This window comes from Neolamprologus multifasciatus, chromosome 23, assembly GCF_963576455.1.
Source record: "Neolamprologus multifasciatus chromosome 23, fNeoMul1.2, whole genome shotgun sequence".
NCBI classification, from domain to species: domain Eukaryota; kingdom Metazoa; phylum Chordata; class Actinopteri; order Cichliformes; family Cichlidae; genus Neolamprologus; species Neolamprologus multifasciatus.
In genome coordinates, this window is record NC_140460.1 from 40,339,855 (window position 1) to 40,357,042 (window position 17,188).

The window sequence follows — 17,188 nt, forward strand, 5'->3', positions numbered from 1 at the left end:
CAGATGGGAGGGGTTGGACTTCAGTGCTGCTGCCAGATAATCACAGCTGATCTCTGACAAACCACAGCTCTGCAATCTGTTTGGCACAAAATGAAATTATTCAGATGCTTTCAGAGATTCCCAAATGACTGATGATGACATCTCTGGGGTCTGATTGATAGAAAAAAAATCTCTTTGAGACCTTTTGTAACTGACAAACTCTTCATCTGCTAACAACACTGAGTTGAATCTCCATGGCTGATAGTTGGAGCAGGCATCAGGAATACACATTGAAAAAACAAGAGGAGAAATCACCAGAGTCTTATAATCACATTCTGTAACTAAAGGGAGACGTTTTTCTATACAAATATATGTTTTATGGACATTAGAAAAAAAAGAGTATTGACGTGAAGCAGGATTATGAAATCTCCGTACATCAGCTAGCCCATAATTATCAAGAAAGCTCTGAATGACGCATGGTGACTTTGGACTAAGTGTACTTTTGTGTGAACTGTGGTCCATAGCAGATAATGAGCAGTTTAGGTCTCCCTCAAAGATGATATTGTGTGATGACATATTGGGGAGCCGCACAAAGACATTAGTGAAAAATCTGTGATCGTCCAAATTAGAGGCGTAGATATTTGTTAAGATCAAACCATAAACTATATTTTCTGCACTATAAGTCGCACTTAAAATCCTGTAATTTTCTCATAAATCGACAGTGCGCCTTATGGATGAATTCTGGTTGTGCTTACTGACCTCGAACCGATTTTATGTGCTACACGGCGCTCAGAAACCTTTCAAAAATGTTTTGGTACGACTTTGCTAAGCTACGAGGCCGCACCGCTTGATGGATTGTTGGAGCATTACAGCTACGAGGAGCCTCGCGGAGTGATACGTACTCTGCTTCAACGTAATATTACTGTATTGAGTGTGTATAAGGACCATAAATGGCACCTGTAAGAGACACGGTTACAAAGAGGATTTCAAACTCCAGGCTGTCAGTCACGCAGTAGAACCTGGGAACAGAGCAGCTGCTTGTTATTATGCTCAGCGTCTGTTAGTTTACATTTTGACTGCACAATTGTGAGCTTTTTGTTATGCACAAAAACAACATTGTTTCCTTTTATTTATGGAGCATTATTATTTAATAAATGCTGATCATTTATTTCTGAGTAACTGTTTCATGTACATCTACGCTGTATGTTAATAAATGTGCCTGTGTGAGATTTGGGACACAGCTTTGACTAAGAACTCTCTTTGTGTTCGTACTTTCTGGCTTTAAAAATATCCAGATATATATCGTATATCGCCATCCAGCTAAAGAATATCGAGATATGAACTTTGGGTCATATCGCCCAGTCGTAATATTGCAATAGGTTGTCCATTAAACTCAAGCGGGGCTTGGGCCCTGGCACGGCGTAGCCACACAATCCTGGTAGTAGTGACGCTCGGCTATGACGGCGTGCGGGTTACCAGCTGGCTTTCTCAGGATAGGGCTCCTGTGTGAGCGGTCGACAATAACGTCTTTATCCATACCCAGCACGTCACGTAGTAGCACGGATACGGCCGTGGAGGAGCTCGAGTCCAGGCCCTCTGGGATCCCTATGATGTGGATGTTAGCTCTCCGCTTCCTGCCTTCATCACATTTATCCTTCAGGTCAGACAGCTCCTCCTTCATACTCTCTACTGTAGACTGCAGGGTGGTCACCTCATCGCTCCACATTGACAGCCCATCCTCAGCTTCTTTCACTCTAACCTTTACTCCATCAACTTCGCCGCACGTCGGCGCCATGCTGTTAGCGATCTCATTTCTCAGTCCTTGCACGTCAGCCCTTATATTGTCAAAATCTTCTTTCAATGCATTTCTGAGTTCTTCTTTTAACAGCGTACTAATGTGCTCTTTAATGGATTGAAGAAGCTCCAATTTTAGAGCAGTAGGATCCACATCACGCGTGTCTGTTGAGTCTGCTCTTCAGCGGCCGTAGAGCTGGACGCTGCCCTTTGGCCATCATCGATACTCTCGCCCGAGATCGCACCGGGGCTAAAATATTCACCTGCTCAGCTGTTTTTGATCAGTTTGAGCCTGTGTGGTTTGATCAGGTGGAGGAACGATGTGATGCTATAAAGACATCATCTTGTCCAAATGATGTTGTTCCAACACGTGTTTAAAAAGATTTTAAAGGTTGTTGGTTCCGACATCTTAGTGATTTTTAACAGCAGTCTTAGTTCAGGTGTTGTACAGCCTGTTTTAAACATGCTGTTGTACAGCCTGTACTAAAAAACCTGATCTGGATCCTCTGTCCGCTCAAACTTCAGGCCTATTTCAAAGCTTCCCTTCCTGTCGAAGATTTTGTAAAAGATTATATTTGTTCAGCTGCAATCTGTTGTAAAGGTTTCAGTCTGGTTTTAAAGCTCTTCACAGCACTGAAACTGCACTTTGAAAAGTTCTTAATGATCTTTTATCAGCCACTGATCAGGAGACTCAGCTGTGCTTTTGGATCTGACCGCTGCCTTTGACACTGTTGACCACAGCATCTTGATGTCACCATTGGAGCATGGCGGCATCAAGGGCGCTCTATTAGACTGGTTCAGCTCTTTTATTAAATCGCATTATTACATTTGGGGCTTATATTTGACGGCAATGTGACCTTTGAAAAACAGCTGAGCTCAGTTGTACAGCAGTCTTTCTTCAAACTGAGGCTTTTATCTAAGGTGAGATCATTTATATCTTTTAAAATCCTTGAACGGGCGATCCACGTTTTCATGACGTCCCAGCTGGATTATTGTAACTCCTTATATGTTGGAGTTAGTGGGACCTGCCTGGCAAGACTGCAGCTGGTCCAGAAAGCTGCAGCTCGTCTTCTGACACAAGCTCAAAGACATTTATCGTCCCAACAACCATATATACGCTGGTCCCTCGCTGTAAAACAGTTCACCTTTGGCGGCCTCGCTGTTTCGCTGATCTTTTTTGTGCAATTTTGCATGCTTTTGTTTTTTACAGCGCGTTGTGTTCTGCGTCCTGATTGGCTGTAGACCATTGTCAGTCAATCTCGTGCCGTGTCTCCTGTACATTACAGAATGTGGGTCAGAATGCAGAATGCTACTGCAGCTCCAGATAAACAAGCTGGACCTGAACCTGGTAGCTTCACTTAGAAGACACTTGTGACGGGAACGTGTGAGAAGTTTTGTGCAGACAAGTGTGGATTTAGAGTGTGGGACGAGCTCTCCACAGTCTTTGTGGAGATCCACATTCTGCATACTGCCTGTGAGAAGCTGCAGACATTTGTCCTCCAAATCCACTGAGCAGCTGCTCGTGGTGGTATTAGCTTCATGTGTGCGTGTTAGCATGAAGCCTCGGTCACACTCTGCTGTGGACACGGTCACGGACAGCTGGACGCCTGATGGACGAGTCGTCCTTCCTGTTAAACTTCTTTGAGCATGAGAATAGCATGAGAAGCACAGTGGACACTGTTCAGTGTTTTAACTCTCGCTTTCACTTCAGCTTCACCAACAACAGCACAAGCAGAGCAGCCCACTGTATGGCTGGGACAGCGCCCCCTGGTGACTGTAAACCACTACAACATGTAGACGGCCGTCTGCAGGCTGGATGTAGCACCACCGCAGAGACGTGCTGCAGCTCTGTTTAGTTACCCAGCTGACAGCAGAGGCTGTAGTTTACTGTTACCAACATGGAAAACTGAAGCTTCATCAGCTGGAGCTACAGAGCTGGAGAACAAAGGAGACTGAGAGGCCAGAATGATGTGGGAGGAAACATCAAGAGCCTGTTTGAAAGGAGACACATGTGGATGCTGTGCCAGTCTGTGGTCTGTCAGAAGTCAGCTGAGTCACACTGCAAGAAGCTGCAGAATCTCAGAGGAGGAGATTTGGAAGTGTTTGTGGGACAAACTGGACTCAAAGAAAGAAGATGTTTGTGAAGTCTTTGGTGGAGGTGAGCAGTGTGAAGCAGAACACATGCAGATGAATCAGGAGGGAACAAACTGAGTGGGTGGAGCTGCCTGAGCCCCGCCCACTCAGACAGGAGCTAAACTTCTGCTTCATCTCCGCCTCTTTTCTTCATCCTCCACCTCTCTTTTCTGTTCTTCAGTGTTCTGCAGCCACGGAGCCTCACAGCCGTTAGCACGCCCATACCTGAGCAGCTAGCATTACCCAGCATGCCGTGCAGCAGTGTCAGTTTGTAAATATGCAAGAATTCCTGCTCCAAACTGTTTCACAGAGTGCTGTGTGCCGTGACCTTTGACCTGCTAAAGACAGTCAGCTGTGGATTATTCATTGTTGTGTCTGATACTTAGAACTGTGAGGAATAAGCTACACAGTTAATCAGGGTCCCCTCTCTCTGAATTAGGAAAGGTGGGCAGGCCGCGTGTGGGCCGCGGGCCATACGTTGAGTATCACTGTTTGAAATGTGAACATTGTTCTGCTGCAGTCAATGGACTAAACCAGAGAAGAAGAAAACAGACTTTACCATGAAGATCCTCAGTGTGGATCAGTATAATATCAGCCTGATGTCTGCAGTTTAGTGTCAGCACAACTTTCACATCATATTCATCTCAGCACAACTAAAACATGCTGACTGACCTCAGAGTTTCAAGTTTACATCCTGGACTCTCCAGGAAACCACACAGATGCTTCACTCCTGGATCCTGCAGGTTGTTCTTGTACAGGTCCAGCTCTCTCAGATGGGAGGGGTTGGACTTCAGTGCTGCTGCCAGATAATCACAGCTGATCTCTGACAAACCACAGCTCTCCAATCTGTATAAAGAATGAAAGATGTAAGTTTATTAGACAAAGTGCTTGAAATCCTTCAGTGTTTCATCATCTGTTCAGAGCTGAAGAAGGTTCAGAATGTAGAAGTTTAGAAAATGGAAACTCCAAACAGCTGAAGCCAACAGGAAGCAGCTTCAAACAAACACAACAAGAGAAAAAAACTCTGAATCTTTCACATTAAAGTCGTACATTTCTCATAAAAACAGGAAAAAGACTTGAAAAAGTCGTGTTTTTCCTTCCAGGAACCACATGGCTTCACTTTTAAAGGTGAAGTGTGAAAGAAATGGACATATTTGAAGTCCAACACCTTTTTCCAGTCACATTATTAAAGCAGACAAACTACAAGCTCATTTTCATTCCAACAAGTCATCTTCTGACCTGGACTAACAACACTGGTCTCTATGAGCAGCTGGCTGTGAGACCAGTGCTCAGGGAGCGTCTACAAAGTGCAACACTGAAAGAACATCACACACTAATTTGCTTCCAGCACTTTCACACAAACATCTACTGTCATCATTCATGTTCCTGCTCCTCTGGATTCACACGGAGCCTCTGCTCATGCCGTTGTCACGGTGAATCGTAGTATGTGGCTCCATAACTCAGACTGAGCATGCTCAGAGCTGATTGGCCCGACTCTGATCAGCTGATCTAGAAGAGGAAACTCTGCTATATGTACATTATTGCATCTACACCTGAATCACAACACTCACAGAAATATATCAACTGTGTTTAATATTTTGGCACGTAGATCATATATGTGCTTCAGCTCTTCTTACATTTTACCACCAACACGTTTCAAAAGGAGCAGCTTTTACTTTGAAGGCCAGCTGTCTTTGTTTCCTGTTTTCATTGTTGGATAATGAAACTAGTCGATGCTTCAGTGCGGTGAATTGTGTTACACAAAATAAGCAAAGTTTTCACGTTGTTCAGGCAGAATCGAGCGTTGAAGAATTAATTCACACGTCAATAAACATTTTCATCAGCACAAGCAGGACAATGAAAGCAGGAAATACCCCAAACTGCCATTTCTCATTCTATAACTTCAACAACTGCACATGAATTATATTTCATACACAGACCCACAGTCTCTGATTGCTCTGAAATCTCACTGACAGCCAATAGAAATAAAGAAAAGTCCAGACTGACAGTCTCTGTGGGGTTAGGCAGTGAACTGCTCACGCTGCGTTCAAGTCCATCACAAACTATTGGAATTGGATCCAACTTTGTGAAGCAGATTTCTTCTCAGCTGCTGTTTTGAACATTTCCTCATGAACTGTATTAAACTCTGTAAATGAACTGAGAACTATTTCTACATTTGAAACTATGGATTCATTTTCCTGTTCACTTCTGTACGTTAGTGTATAAATGAATGTTAGACTGGGCTCCATGGAAACACTTGGACTGGTCTCAGCTGCCTTCTTTCTGTAGTCATTCCAACAGAGTCCTTTCTCTTCTCCAGCTTCTGTTTGAAATCCTCTCACAGAGCCTGAATCCTGCTTTGCTGTCATGTTTGGGCCTGTGTTCGGCTGCTCTGTGTTCCTCTGCTTTAACACACACCTCACCACAGCAGCTGTGTGGGTCGTCTCTGTAGCAGCCAGATCAGCTTCTGATACATGAACATCATCACAGCTCCTAACTTCACCTTTTTTAGCTTTGGTATTCATGTCTTTCTTTTCTCTCTCTCTGTTTCCACACAAGCTCAAAGTCTCAGCAGCCTGAAATATAGAAAAACAACAACAGCTGCAGTCAGTGAACTCACCTCAGAGTCTCCAGTCGACAGTTTGGACTCTCTAGTCCAGCACACAGAAGCTTCACTGCTGAATCCTGCAGCTTGTTGTCATTCATGTCCAGCTCTGTCAAATGGGAGGGGATGGACTTCAGAGCCGAGGCCACAACTTCACAGTGAGTCTCTGAGAGTCCACACTGAGTCAGTCTGTGATCATAGAAAATATAAAATGTGTTATTATAAAAGCAGAAAATCTGCATTATAAACACAGACTGAATGTATATGAAGACAAAACAGAGTGAGGTCATAATCTGATGAATCTGCTCTTCACATCTGTGCTTCAGCTCCTCTTACTGTGTTTGACATGACACAATGATTCAGTCTCTCTCAGACCTGCAGACTTTTAATGAGAATCTTTGTTTGGCTTTAATCTGCAGATGAAGGAGGAAGATGGCGTCACATTTAGGCTTCCATAATGTCCACAGTCTGTCACTGAGATCTGATCCAGAGTCAGAGTGAAGACACACATTTGGACTGTTTCCTGTCTTGAATCTGACTCCAGGACATTTTGAATGAGCTCAGCTCAGTGAAGAGTTCCAGCTGGAAAGATGATCTCTGTTTGCTACCTGCAGAAATCTCATCACTGGACAGTAATGTTGAATTAACTCACAGCTGCTGATATCACATCTGATTTCAGGGAAACTAAACTAAAAAGGAACAAACAGAAACAACCATCATGACTCTGTTTGACCTTTAGATCAGAAACTATGGTTCAGAACAGCAGCAGGATTTCAGGCACTGTCACATCCTCAACATCCATATTCCAAATGCTCTTCCTGACAGGACACTCTTTGTTCCCACTCAGGGAGTTTCCATGTGTACAAATCATTTCTGAATCTGTAGACTTGGAGGTTTTTCCATCTCATGAATCTCTTTCCTAACATCAAACTAGACAAATCAAACAAAGGAACTGGAGTCTGCCTAATTTCTGACCCCAGTAAAGCTTGTACTGGGATACCCCGACATACTCTCTCTCCATCTGCTCCCACAGCCTCATATTCACAGCTGGCCCTTCTCTCAGCATCCACACTCAGGGTGGGGGCGGGGTCAACACCAGTCAAAACCATTGCTTTGGCCTTATGGCCATTTTATTAGTGGGCGTTTCTGAGTAACAAGCAGGACTACGCACAGGTGTTTGGACATGTGTGGACCCGACCTACACTTAAACTTCTTAAATCCTCTGTTTCTGTGTCACCAGCTACACTTTTAATATTAATATATTCACTCCGACATTTTTGGAGAGCGGTCAGAGCTCGTACACTGCAGACAAACATGTCTCCCAGCACACAGCTGACTGTCAACTCTCTGAGATTGGATATGATTCATTTAGATTATATCTGTAAGGTGAAGTTTATCTCGGTGTTTATTTGTTCCTGAGGAAGTCAGCTCGGCTCAGATTAAAGTTTAATAACTGAACAATTTTAATGAACCTTAACGCCTCCCTGGAGCATATATGGAACTGAATCAGTCACTTTTCTTTATTTCCTGATGTTCATATGTGACATACATGTTTTAACCATTAATTTGGAATTAAACTGACATTTAATATATTTTAAGGAGGAAAGAGAAATTTCAGCAGAGGATGTAGATGCTGTTCATGGAGACTGAAGACAGAATGATTTATCTGTCTTAATATTTCTGCTGCTCTGGTGTAAAAATATTTTAACTGTTGGTTTTAATTCAAAATCAATGGTTAAAATGTTAAAATACCAACAAACTTGTGGCGTTAGTGTTGATATTCTGTGAGTTATTTAAAGAGATCACACAGGTACAGGACATATTTTATGTTTAAGTTTACGCATGTTTGTGGTGTGATGTGCATGTAGTGGCTGTTATGTTGTAAACTGTGTGGATGTGTTTGGGAACAGAAAGATTATTTTACTGCATAAAACGGCGCTGATCAGCTGTTTCTGCCACTGATACACTCGGCCGGTGAACCACCTGACTCACACAGGCGCTCCTCCTCCACAGTCCTCGTTTATGAAGAGCTTTACAAACACAACATCACGGCTAACAGCTGGATTCTCCCGTTTCAGTGCCAAACAGCCACTTCCTGCTACAGACAGTAAAGTGGACAGTTTGGCGCTAAACATGTTTTTAAAACTTTAAGCTCTTATTTGTTAAAGCCAGCTTCACAGACAGATCTGTGTCAGTGTTTTAGAGCAGGGCTCAGTGGTGTAAACGAGCCTTTATATGCGTTTCATCTCCATTTTTACATTAAACTGAACCAAAACACTGAAAACTTCACCTGATATGTCTGTGTAGGTTCTCATCATACAGTCATGGTAATCTAAGGAGCCTGGAAAGAAAAGTGACTTCTTTAAGTTTCTTGAAGACGTTTCATCTCTTGAAACCTCTGCTGATAATCACCCACACCCTTTTTCACACCTAGACTCATGTGATGAGCCACATGATCAATAGTTGGTCAACGACCCTCTTAAGGGACACTCCCACTAGGATTAAAATCTGGGACTCTCCACTTTTTGGTTTTAGAAGTGAAGAAGCTGAATGTTCGGATTAAACATCTTCAAGAAACTTAAAGCAGTGCACTCGCTTTTCTTTCTAAGCGGCCTTTCTTAGATCACCTGATATGACCTGAGTAAATTATGTCGAGTGTCAGCGGGGTTTGAAAACTCTGCGGCATGACCCGGGTGTTGCTGGTGGCATCATGAGCTTAGACCCCTCAGTCAGCTCGGTCTAATGTCATCGCAGCACTAACAGGCACAAATAGTATATTTGTATTAGTATAGTATAATAGTATACTATACTAATAGGGCGATCGTGGCTCAAGAGTTGGGAGTTCGCCTTGTAATCGGAAGGTCGAGCTCGGACAGTCTCGGTCGTTGTGTCCTTGGGCAAGACACTTCACCTACCGCCTACTGGTGTTGGCCAGAAGGGCCGATGGCACAATATGGCAGCCTCGCTTCTGTCAGTGCGCCCCAGGGCAGCTGTGGCTACAACTGTAGCTGCCTCCACCAGTGTGTGAATGTGTGTGTGAATGGGTGGATGACTGGGTGTGTAAAGTGCTTTGGGGTCCGTAGAGGGGACTAGTAAAAGCGCTATACAAATACAGGCCATTTACCATTTACCATTTTAATAATAGTGCATAGTATAATCATAAATCTGGCAAATGTTGAAAACTTCTATACAATCTCAATATTATGGAGGATCAGAAGAGTCAAAACGCATCAAAATACATTTCATGCTTCAATAATAAATTGTGTAATAAAACATGAGTAAATTTATTTCATTTTAAAAAACATTTTTGAATTCCAATTTTTAAAAAGATTTTACAAATCTTTTAAAAAATAAAGTCAAAGATTTACTTTGTACATTTAAAATGGTGATTCCACTCCTCATTTGAAAATCCATTTCTTCACTGCATTTCCCTTTCCTGTTAGCTCAGGATTACCATATTAGGTACTAGCTGACCTCTGACCTTATATTCCACTTGTGTGGTGTCAGAGTCTCGTCTCTGTTTTCACAGATGATGTGGTTCTGTTGGCTTCATCAGGTGATGGCCTCCAGCTCACAGTGGAGCTGTTCTCAGCAGAATGAGAAGCCGTGTGAATGAGGATCAGCATCTGAGGCCATGGTCCTCAGCTGGGAAAGGGTGGAGTGCCCACTCTGGGTCAGAGACAAGTTCCTGCCCCAGGTGGAGGAGTCTGAGTATCTCAGGGTTGTGTAAAGAAGGGGGAGGGGAGCAGGAATCAACAGACAGACTGTTGCTGCGGTAACAGTGAGGTAGACGCTGTACCGGTCTGTCGTGGTGAAGAGAGAGAGCTGAGCGTGACAGCGAAGCTCTCAATTTACCGGTCGATCTACGTTCCTGCCCTCACCTATGGTCACGAGCTGTGGGCAGTGACTGGAAGAACCAGATCGTGGTTACAAGTGGGGCAAATAAATGTTCTCTGAAGGGTAGCTGGTGTCTCCCTTGGAGACGGGGTGAGGAGAATCCCCTTCACAAAAACTAATCAAGTGAACAAGACTTGACAAGAACCAGGAGGTAAACATTTAAATATCCAAGTCTACCATAAAGAGAAAACTGCATGAAGGTAAACACAGATGGTGCATTACAATTCATTGCATGTGTTTTACATTAAGAATGGAGGATATACCGTCCACTTTCACTCTGTCTTTAGCAGCAAGTGGCTCTTTGTTGTTTGGCTGCACTGAAACAGGAGAATCCAGCTGTTAGCCGTAATGTTGGTGTTTGTAAAGCACTTTATAACCAAGGACTGTGTTTTTAATTTAAAGAATAAACTATTAACCGACACTGATCAATGATGTTAATAATCACATCTGGACTCACCGAGCCTTTCTGCAGTTCCTCACAGCTGGAATCAGTCTCTGTCGTCCCTCCTTTGTTGTGTTGTACTTCTGCAGGTCAAACTCATCCAGAACCTCCTCTGACATCTGCAGCATGAAGGCCAGAGCTGAGCAGTGGATCATAGAGAGGTCCTTTGACCTTTTCTTTGACTTCAGGAACTCTTGGATCTCCTGATGTACTGAGAGGTCGTTCATCTCCATCAGACAGTGGAAGATGTTGATGTTTCTGTCAGGACAGGATTTAAGCTTCTTGTTATTCTTCAGGTTCTTAATGACTCTCTGGATGGTTTCTGGACTGTTCTCTGTCTGACCCAGCAGACCTCCTAAGAGTCTCTGGTTGGACTCCAGACAGAGGCCATGAAGGAAGCGGACAAACAGGTCCAGGTGGCCATTTTTACTCTGGAGGGATTTCTCCATGGCTCGTTTAAGGAAATCATCCAGAGATGACTCGTTGAATTTTTTTCCCAGGAAGTTCTTCAGCACCTCTGACTTCCTGTTGGTGAAACAGTGGAACATGTAGACTGCAGCCAGAAACTCCTGGATGCTCAGATGAACAAAGCAGTAGACTGGTTTCTGGAAGATCACACACTCTCTTTTGAAGATCTCTGTACAAACTCCTGAGTACACCGAGGCCTCTGTCACATCCAGACCACACTGCTCCAGGTCTTCTTGGTAGAACATGATGTTTCCTTTCTCCAGATGTTCAAACGCCAGCCTCCCCAGCTTCAGAAGAACTTTCCTGTCAGCCTTCGTCAGCTCCTGTGGACTCGTCTCATGTCCCTCGTGGTACTTGTTCTTCTTCCTCTTTGTCTGAACCAGCAGGAAGTGTGAGTACATGTCAGTCAGGGTCTTGGGCAGCTCTCCTCTCTGCTCTGTAGTCAACATGTGCTCCAGAACTGTAGCAGTGATCCAGCAGAAGACTGGGATTCTACACATGATGTGGAGGCTCCTGGATGTCTTCATGTGGGAGATGATTCTGCTGGACAGCTCTTCATCACTGAATCTCCTCCTGAAGTACTCCTCCTTCTGGGCGTCAGTGAAGCCTCGTACTTCTGTTAGCCTGTCAACACACGTAGGAGGGATCTGATTGGCTGCTGCAGGTCGGGAAGTTATCCAGACGAGAGCCGAGGGAAGCAGATTCCCCTGGATGAGGTTTGTCAGCAGCTGGCTGACTGATGACTTCTGTGTGACATCAGACAGCAGCTTCCTGTTGGTGAAATCCAATGAAAGTCTGCTTTCATCCAGGCCGTCAAAGATGAACAAAAGCTGAGAGACAGCCAGCTTCTCTGCTGTGACCTTCTGTAATGTTGGATGGAAAACATGGAGCAGCTCCAGAAGACTGTACTGCTCATCTCTGATCAGGTTCAGCTCCCTGAATGAAAGCAGAACCACCACACTGACATGTTGGTTCTCCAAGCCCTCTGCCCAGTCCAGAGTGAACTTCTGCACTGAGAAGGTTTTTCCAACACCAGCCACGCCGTTGGTCAGAACCACTCTGATGGGTCTCTGTTGGTCAGGTAAGGCTTTAAAGATGTCCTGGCACCTGATTGGAGTGTCATGGAGGGCGTCCATCTTGGAAGCTGTCTCCAGCTGCCTCACCTCATGTTGGGTATGAACCTCTTCACTCTGTCCCTCTGTGATGTAGAGCTCAGTGTAGATCCTGTTGAGGAGGGTTCTACTTCCTGTTTCATCACTTCCTTCAGTCACACGTTCACATCTCCTCCTCAGACTGATCTTATGTTCATCTAAAACCTCCTGCAGACCAACATCTGCTGAAAGAAAGAAAAACAGAAAGAAAACTCTTCAATGTCTGAACAACAACAAGAAGTCCAGTTTTCAGAAATGAGTCCATCAGCAGACAGATGTTCAGTCTTACTTTGTACACAGCTGCTCTGACTGGCTGTCTGCAGTCCAGCTCTGGTTCTGGATCTTTCTCCACACTGGGGACAGGACCAGTCTCCTGATGAAGCAGACTGGTCCCAGTATGAGGAGATGCACTGTCTGCAGAACCAGTGTCCACAGCTGGTAGAGACTGGATCCTTCAGGACGTCCTGACACAAAGCACAGCAGGACAGCTGCTCCTCCTCACAGACACCACTCCTCTTCCTCTTCCTCCCTCTGTGAACACATTTCTTTATCACTAAAATCATTGACTGTCAGTGACAAACATCCAGATTTGATGACACTGTGCAGAAGCTCTGATGGTCACAGAGAAAAGTTCATGTGGAGAAACTTGTGTTTGAGTTCAGAATCCAAGTTTCCTTTGCTGTTCCTGTCTTATTAAACACAGAGTGATCAGCCTACAAACTCCACAGTAAAAGCCTTCATCACAGAGCTGATTATGTCCTTCACTGGATGTACTGGAAGTTTGGGATCCATCACTTTCAACTGACCTTTGACCTCCTCTAAAAACTGTGGTGGAGCAGCGGTGTCACATTCAGAGCTTTCAGCTTTATTTTGAAAGAGTTCAGTCATCAGGAAGTGAACTTCTGGGTTCTGATTTTCTTTCTATTATTTTACAGAAGTGAAGAAGAAGAACTAAAAGCTTTGAAATGATCTGAGTGATATTTTTGAACATTGCCACCAAACTGAGTTCAGCCTCCAGCAGTAACTTTGTTTCATGATGCCTCCCTGATGATGTGATGTTTGATTACAAACCTGTTTATGTGTTAGACATTAATCACATGAACACAGGCAGAAAAAAGAAGCCAATGAAACAAATGACAGAAACGTGTTCATTCACTGCCATAATCCATATTTGATATGTACAGATGTTTGTAAAGAACACGTGTGCAGCGCTTTGTTCTGAGTATCTGCTGTCAGCACACAGTGCAGCAATAACTACAACCACACGTTTCTGTAGATCCTGAACATCAGCCTGGAGGAATCTGACCTCAGGTCTGCACACAGAGGAGCTTCACCTCTGGGATGATGCTGGCTTCAGCTCCTTCTACAATCAGGCAGAAGCTTCTGCACCATCAGGACACAAACAGAGAGGAGCTTCTATCCTCAGACCATCCAAGTCCTAAATCAGAACATGCTCCCCTCATAGCATCACCATCAGGGTTTAAACAGGACCTTACATCATGTTCTTGTCTCACTGTCATATTTCAGATCATGTCTGATTCATTATGACGTCACACGCTGCTACACTGATCCTGCTGCTTCATTACTGCTGATATTACTCTGCTCACTCTGTTCAGTTACTCTGTTTACATCACTTTGCTCATTTGCTTTGTTCTGCTTGCACTGCTCTGTCAGTACATGCTGTGCTAATGTGGCACAAAGCACTTTAACATTACATCTGCACAATGTTTCATTATTTCATTTAATGATTGTTTATAATGTTTTGTCCAGTCACAGGAGCAGCTCAGCACATTTCACTGTGTTGTACGTGTTTGACGATGCCTGTGACAAATAAACAGCCTCGGACTCTTCAATCTTCTGCATTTCTTTGGAGATCAGCTCAGTGGCCTGTTGAGACCATCTTTCTATTTCTGATGACTCAGTTCAGATTATTATCCTGATACTTTCTTTTAAAATGTGATGAAATCATTTATCTGATGTTCTGACACAAATACACCAAAACAATCCCAAACAGCATAAACCACCACGTTACACACAGTGTAATAAAAATACAGGCAACTACAAATAAAAACACTTTTAAAATATAAACTAAAATTACAAAGTGGTCACAGAATTTCAAACACCCGTAAATGAGTCAGCAGATCTCTTACATGGTCAGCTGAGCTCCATGATTGAAGTTCACTGTTGGTGCAGGTTCATCACTGAAGTCTGGAGGATGTTCTTTGGACCAGTCACTCCTCACAGAACAGCTGGATACTGGAGACTGTGACCTCTGACCTCTGCAAACACAAACACATCACATTCATATGACATGAATTACTGATTAATCTCTGTTTAAAATCTTTTAAGCAGCTGCAAACACACAAACTGGATAATGTGATGGTTTCTGTCAGTAATAGTTGTCTCAGATTAGAGTACAGACGGCTGCAGAGACGTTCACAGCAACAGAGAAGAAATCATTACCTTGGATTGCATTACTACTACGATTAATACTAGCATTATCGTACCCGGACCACCATTAGGAATCATTTATGATGTCACTGGTAGAACACATTTATAGAAACAACCTTTGAACTCTGAGTCAGCAGCTCTCTTACATGGTCAGCTGAGCTCCATGATTGAAGAACGTTGTTGCTGCAGGTTCATTACTGAAGAGTGGAGGAAGTCTTTCTTTGGACCAGTCACTCCTCACAGACACACAGCTGGATGCTGGAGACTGTGACCTCTGACCTCTGCAAACACAAACATCAATAACTGATCAGTTCTCTCTGACAGCCATATGATCAGCTGATCCCTCTGTGATATTGTGTCTGCCTCATAACGCTGACAGGTCAGCCAATCATCAGCCAGTTTTTCTGTCTCTGAATGAACTCAGTTTGTTCTCAGCTCTTCTCTCTGATTCTGCTGCACTGACTTCACTTAAACTTACAGAGTTCAGATCTTAGCAAGAAAACAAGTCAATAAAAATCAAACTCAGATCAAACAGTTTGAACCAATCACAGATCAATGATTCTGTCATGGTTCTGTTGAAATGACTAATAAAGTTAGTAGTGTTCTTACATTATTGCTGCAGGTCCATGACTGTAAGGTGGAGGTGTTTGTGTAACCCCGTCACTCCTCACAGACACACAGCTGGATGCTGCAGATGCTGCTCCGTCCTCTTCCTCCATCTTCTTGATGTCAGGGTGGAGTTAGTCTGAGAGGTAAACACACACACTCAGAGGTGCTGTTGTACTGGAAGCATCACACTGACGGGTTTCTAATGTTGGAGCTTTGGCCCTAAAGTCCAAACCAGTTATTTTAGAGGCTCAAAGTCTTTAAAAAACACCAAAACCATCACATTATTTAATAAGTACATGATCAGGTGGATGAAGGAACTCAGTGTGTTTGGGATCATCATCATGGTGAGGAGCCCACATGTTACGGCTCCTTTGGAGAGAAGCTGAGGATCACTGCAGGAAGTGAGCTCATGAAACCAAACTGCTGTTTGTGAGCAGGATGACTCTGTTATTGGACCTGCTCTGAGTTCTACATATGATCAATACTTCAAATATCTGTAAACATGTCATCTTATATTTGTTGCACTTGGTCACATCTGTCTTTAAAAATAGATTTTTAATGTCACTGAGACTTCTTTTCTACCTTTATTGATTTATTTTGGAATAAATTAAATATAAAGGTGCCAAAAACTGCCTGCAGCTTCTGCTCTGTGACAGGAAACTACTGTCAGGCTCAAAATGACTTCAGATTATTCATCACAGAGTGTTTATAGATCACAGGACACGTTACAGTTTTACTGTCGATGTTTTAGTTTAAAAGAATGACGTGATAAGGTCTTACTGTGAATCTGCGCGCTCATTGGCTAATATCCTGAGACTGACAGGTGGTTATCCAATCAGCGTGCGGCCTCACACGGACATAAAACTCTTAAAGTTTGTTTCTGAAGGGATTTTCAGATCAGACCTGATGTTTCTGCCTACAGCCTGTTTACCGATATAATCAATATCAGATATCAGAGCAACAGAAACCTCGGTGATCAGGACGCCGGGACTGAGAACAGGAAGTGGCTCAAACAGTTTAAAGTCAGCCTGAACTCCACTCACAGAGTTTCTGTCGCCATTTTAGTTTTAAAAGACGTCGTGATAAGGGCGGGTCTTACTGTGAACCTGCGCGCTCATTGGCTAATAACTTGAGATTGACAAGCCGTTATCCAATGAGCGTGCGGCTTCTCCCGACATAAAGTTTTTTCCTTTGAAAAACCAAAGTCTGATTATTTTTGCCTCCACTGACGGAGCCTGTTGTTCCCGCCACAGAGACACAGTAATGTCAGAGCGGTGTTAACACTCACCTGCCTCAGCACAGCTCTCACTCTCCTCCTGCTCTCTCAGCTAAACTCACTTCCTCTCTACTTACAGGAAACCAGAGGAGCCGACCGGCCTCACGTTTCACCCACAGACACGAACAGCGTGGAATTATTTTATGTCATAAGAAGAAACATATTCATGTTAACACTCACCTGCCTCAGCTCCACCTTCCTGCTGCTGCTGCTCTGAACGGAGGATCAACACTTTCACTTTCACTGCTCCTCCCTAAACACAGAGGATGCTGGGACTTGTAGTTTTTACCTTGTGTGATATTTATGGCTGTGACACTAAATCACAGCATGAAAACTTCCTGCAAATATGTCACAGGCGATAAAAGTTTCATGATTGAAGCTCT

At 43.7% G+C, this 17,188-nt stretch overlaps 1 protein-coding gene across 3 annotated transcripts; it reads right to left on the bottom strand.

Annotated features, from left to right (window-relative positions):
• Positions 1 to 2,189: 2,189 nt before the first annotated feature.
• LOC146492336 (protein NLRC3-like) lies at positions 2,190 to 15,992 on the bottom strand. Of its 3 annotated transcripts, XM_085151048.1 has the most exons (7): positions 15,530 to 15,992; positions 15,067 to 15,201; positions 14,620 to 14,748; positions 12,759 to 13,000; positions 10,866 to 12,654; positions 6,527 to 6,700; positions 2,190 to 4,752 (listed from the first exon to the last, which is right to left on the bottom strand). In XM_085151048.1, the coding sequence occupies exons 1-7, from the start codon at positions 15,637 to 15,639 to the stop codon at positions 4,560 to 4,562; spliced, it is 2,772 nt and encodes a 923-aa protein (XP_085007174.1). In that variant the 5' UTR covers positions 15,640 to 15,992; the 3' UTR covers positions 2,190 to 4,559. The 3 variants fall into 3 exon arrangements, with proteins under 3 accessions (XP_085007174.1, XP_085007177.1, XP_085007175.1); XM_085151051.1 differs by lacking the exon at positions 15,067 to 15,201 and having other exon boundaries at positions 15,530 to 15,991; XM_085151049.1 differs by lacking the exons at positions 2,190 to 4,752; positions 6,527 to 6,700 and adding an exon at positions 10,677 to 10,725 and having other exon boundaries at positions 15,530 to 15,990.
• Between the last annotated feature and the right edge of the window lie 1,196 nt (positions 15,993 to 17,188).